The sequence below is a fragment of the Austrofundulus limnaeus genome, unplaced genomic scaffold (assembly GCF_001266775.1).
Source record: "Austrofundulus limnaeus strain Quisiro unplaced genomic scaffold, Austrofundulus_limnaeus-1.0 Scaffold35, whole genome shotgun sequence".
In the NCBI taxonomy this organism is placed as follows: domain Eukaryota; kingdom Metazoa; phylum Chordata; class Actinopteri; order Cyprinodontiformes; family Rivulidae; genus Austrofundulus; species Austrofundulus limnaeus.
The window spans coordinates 1,831,292-1,834,374 of NW_013952437.1; the positions used below are offsets into that span (position 1 = coordinate 1,831,292).

At 39.9% G+C, this 3,083-nt stretch overlaps 1 protein-coding gene across 1 annotated transcript in view; it reads right to left on the reverse strand.

The window, feature by feature from the left end:
* camk1a (calcium/calmodulin-dependent protein kinase Ia) overlaps positions 1-3,083 on the reverse strand; it is a 30,993-nt gene that overhangs the window by 21,117 nt on the left and 6,793 nt on the right. Inside the window, exons 3-4 of the mRNA XM_014006256.1 lie at positions 2,431-2,562; positions 1,659-1,733 (exon numbers count right to left, since the gene is read on the reverse strand). Of these exons, the coding sequence (XP_013861710.1) occupies positions 1,659-1,733; positions 2,431-2,562 (207 nt within the window). The remainder of the gene's footprint in view (positions 1-1,658; positions 1,734-2,430; positions 2,563-3,083) is intronic.

Here is a 3,083-nt window from a genome sequence, read left to right on the forward strand (position 1 = left end):
CGTTCGGCTCGGTACTTTTCTCCTCTCAGTAGGGTTGTTTACAGCACACGTGATTTCCGGTTAGCTTCTTAGCTTAGCCTCCCTTCACACCGACAACACACACATGCTTCAGCAGAGGCCACGCCTCCTGCAAGAAACGATTGTCTATGCATCAAGTCCAGACCCTTGTACGAAGCAAAGTGAAGGACAGGGTCTGGTTTGAACCAGGCTAACTTTAGCAATAAGAAAAACAGAMTTCCCTTTTGTTTCGAAATGTTTGTAACTTAATTATCAGCTCCCACCAAAAAGCAAATGTGATAATGTGTTTATATGTATCTGTTAGTAAAATATTTCATGAACCAGTAGACATATATCAGTCTGTTAGTAAAATATTTCATGAACCAGCAGACATAGATCATTGAAACTAAAACATAATCACTGAATGTACATTACCTTTCAATGTCAACCTGATTTAAGATGGTCGCCACAACCAGACGASCATCACGAAAAATAGCTGCACCTCAGCAAATTTTACAGATACTGAGCTAAAMTGTGGTGGTAGCTGAGCATAATCCAAAACACTTACTCTGACATCTGAAAGGTTGCTATCAATTCTACAAATTCGGCATCTGCCCACTTCTCAGCTTCATCTACCCTACATGGGTTTTACCTCATCTTTTTTTGACAATCCACCCTCAAGGTGAACCACACCTTGTGCTCAGCAAATAACGCAGCAGAAATGTTTGCACAGGTGAAGCTACAGACCATTTCACACCCATCTCTTCTTTCATTTTAAATACACCCTTAAATCATTTTACAGCATAATCCCATAAAGCTCCAGTTCTCATCGACCCGTAAAAAGCATTGTATTGTGTTTACATCGACTGCATTTACAGTGCTCCATCAGAGGGTGCAGAACACATTAACTCATTATTATTCAGACAAACCTTTTTTTTTTNATTATAAGATTTATTCTTCTGCTACCTTTCATTTTATTTAGATTTTTGATTTTTTGTATTTTCTTTGTTTTCTATTGTATATAGTTATTTTAGTTTTTTAAAGAAATGAATACATTTTTTGAATAGAATTGAATTGAAAAAATTAAATTGCATAAGCTAATAAAGAAAAGAGAGAAAGTTTAGTTAATAGCTAAGATGAAACAGACAGTTTGGTTGCCAAAGTTGGGGTCGGGGTCCCATTCTGGGTCGTAAAGCAACAAGTATATGGTCCCGAAATAATTTCTAGATTAATAAATAAATAAATAAATCTTCTACATATGAACATTTTCAAAGACTGAGCCTTGAAAGGGAATAAAAAAAGAGTGAGGTGAGGTGGCTGCAAACAGGATATACATACAATCTACTATATTTAAAGGCATTACAGGACAGAGTGAGTCAATGTTAAAGAAAAGACAGTTCTAATAATGTGTTTACCAATTAAGTTCTTTTTAGCTGTTTATCCAGTTTCTGCAGGGAAAAACTTTTTTTTAGATAAGGACAAATGAAAAATCCAACTTTAGATGCTTTGTATCTGAAAAGTTTGGCAAATTTTACAGAAAGCCATTACTTTCTAACAGAACATGAAATTATTTCTGCTGCACAATGTGAAGTATGAATGTGTGAGAAACGTGAACATTCTAGCATTTAATTTGGTCTTCTTAAAGACAAAGAGGAACTCACAGCTGCATGACGAGGTATAGGTGGGATGTGCTCTCGAAGATGTCCTCCAGCGAAACGATGTTGGCGTGTTTGATTCTGAGGAAGATTTGGGACAGAAATCAGAGTCAGGTGAAGCTCGAATCACGTCCAGAGAGGACAGATCCCGCTTTAAAGATGCTCAAATGCAGCTGATGTGCAAAGAAAAGCTATGGGCCTTAACAGAAAACAAATGCTGCTCTGATGCCACTCAAAAAGCCGTGTGAACAGAGTGGCTGACAGACGGATGAGCATCACTCCTGGCTCTCGAGTCAAACTGAGAGCATATGAGCTGTCAGTAACACCACAGCAGCAGAAAAAGGCAAACAGGATGAATAAATCCCCCTCCTCCTTCTTTTTACTCTGTAAAACTTCCTGACAATGGGTGCTTTTGATTTTTCTGCCACTTTAAATATTTGTCCAAACTCCGTTCCGATCGTTCTCTTTTCTTCCATCCAACACATCTCCACCCTCCTCGTCTCTTTCCCTTTTCTTCGACACACTGCTGCGGGGAACTCCACACCATCCCCGCCTCTGTGCGCTGTTGCCCCGGCAACAGGATCACTAAAAATAGGTCTATCTTCTTTTTTACTCCTGACATTTCCGGCGCACAATCCCACTGTTTTCCACCGACACCGTGCCGTTTAGTCATCTTATTCCATTTATTTTACAGGTTGACCCCCGTAACCTTGGCTGCACGCGTGCATGCAGGGAAGCTGCTGCAGCACCAACAGGCAGGTAACCTCAGAGAGCTCACCTGTGGAGGACCGCAATCTCGTTTTCAATGTTGTTCTCTTTGCCTTCCAGCGCTTTCTTGGGGATGCACTTGATGGCTACTAGCCTCTGGGTCCTCTTCTCCTCTGCAAGAACCACCTCGGAGAAAGCGCCCCTGCAACACACACACACATTAACACAACATTACCTGCAGTCTCATGCAATATCACAAGATGTGCTCAGAGTGTGYRTTGTGAACGACACTCAGCTACTACCACAACAAATTTTAAGTCAGTTCCCATCAGTTGGAGAATTTTTTTGTTAACTGACAAACAGGGTTTGTGCCCACAGTTAAGTCCAACATTTTTATCAAATATGTTGTACAATAGATAATCCTCAATGTGTGTGTTGATGATAAAGCTACTTTTACACCAATTTTTAGCCTAATTTCTGCAAAACCCACTGAGTTATAGATGTTCTTGTGTTTCCTAAATTCAACAGGCTGTGGCAGCCTTCTTGAATTGGGTTGACTCTAAAGCAGGGGTTCTCAAACCTTTTGAGTCTGGGGACCCCTTACAAGGGCGAAAAAATTTCCAGGGACCCCCTCATAAACCCTGTGCTGTTTTAAAAGATAATTTCTTGTCATTTCAACCCCTGAATACCATGGGAATATATATTTTTATAAAGTTTATTATG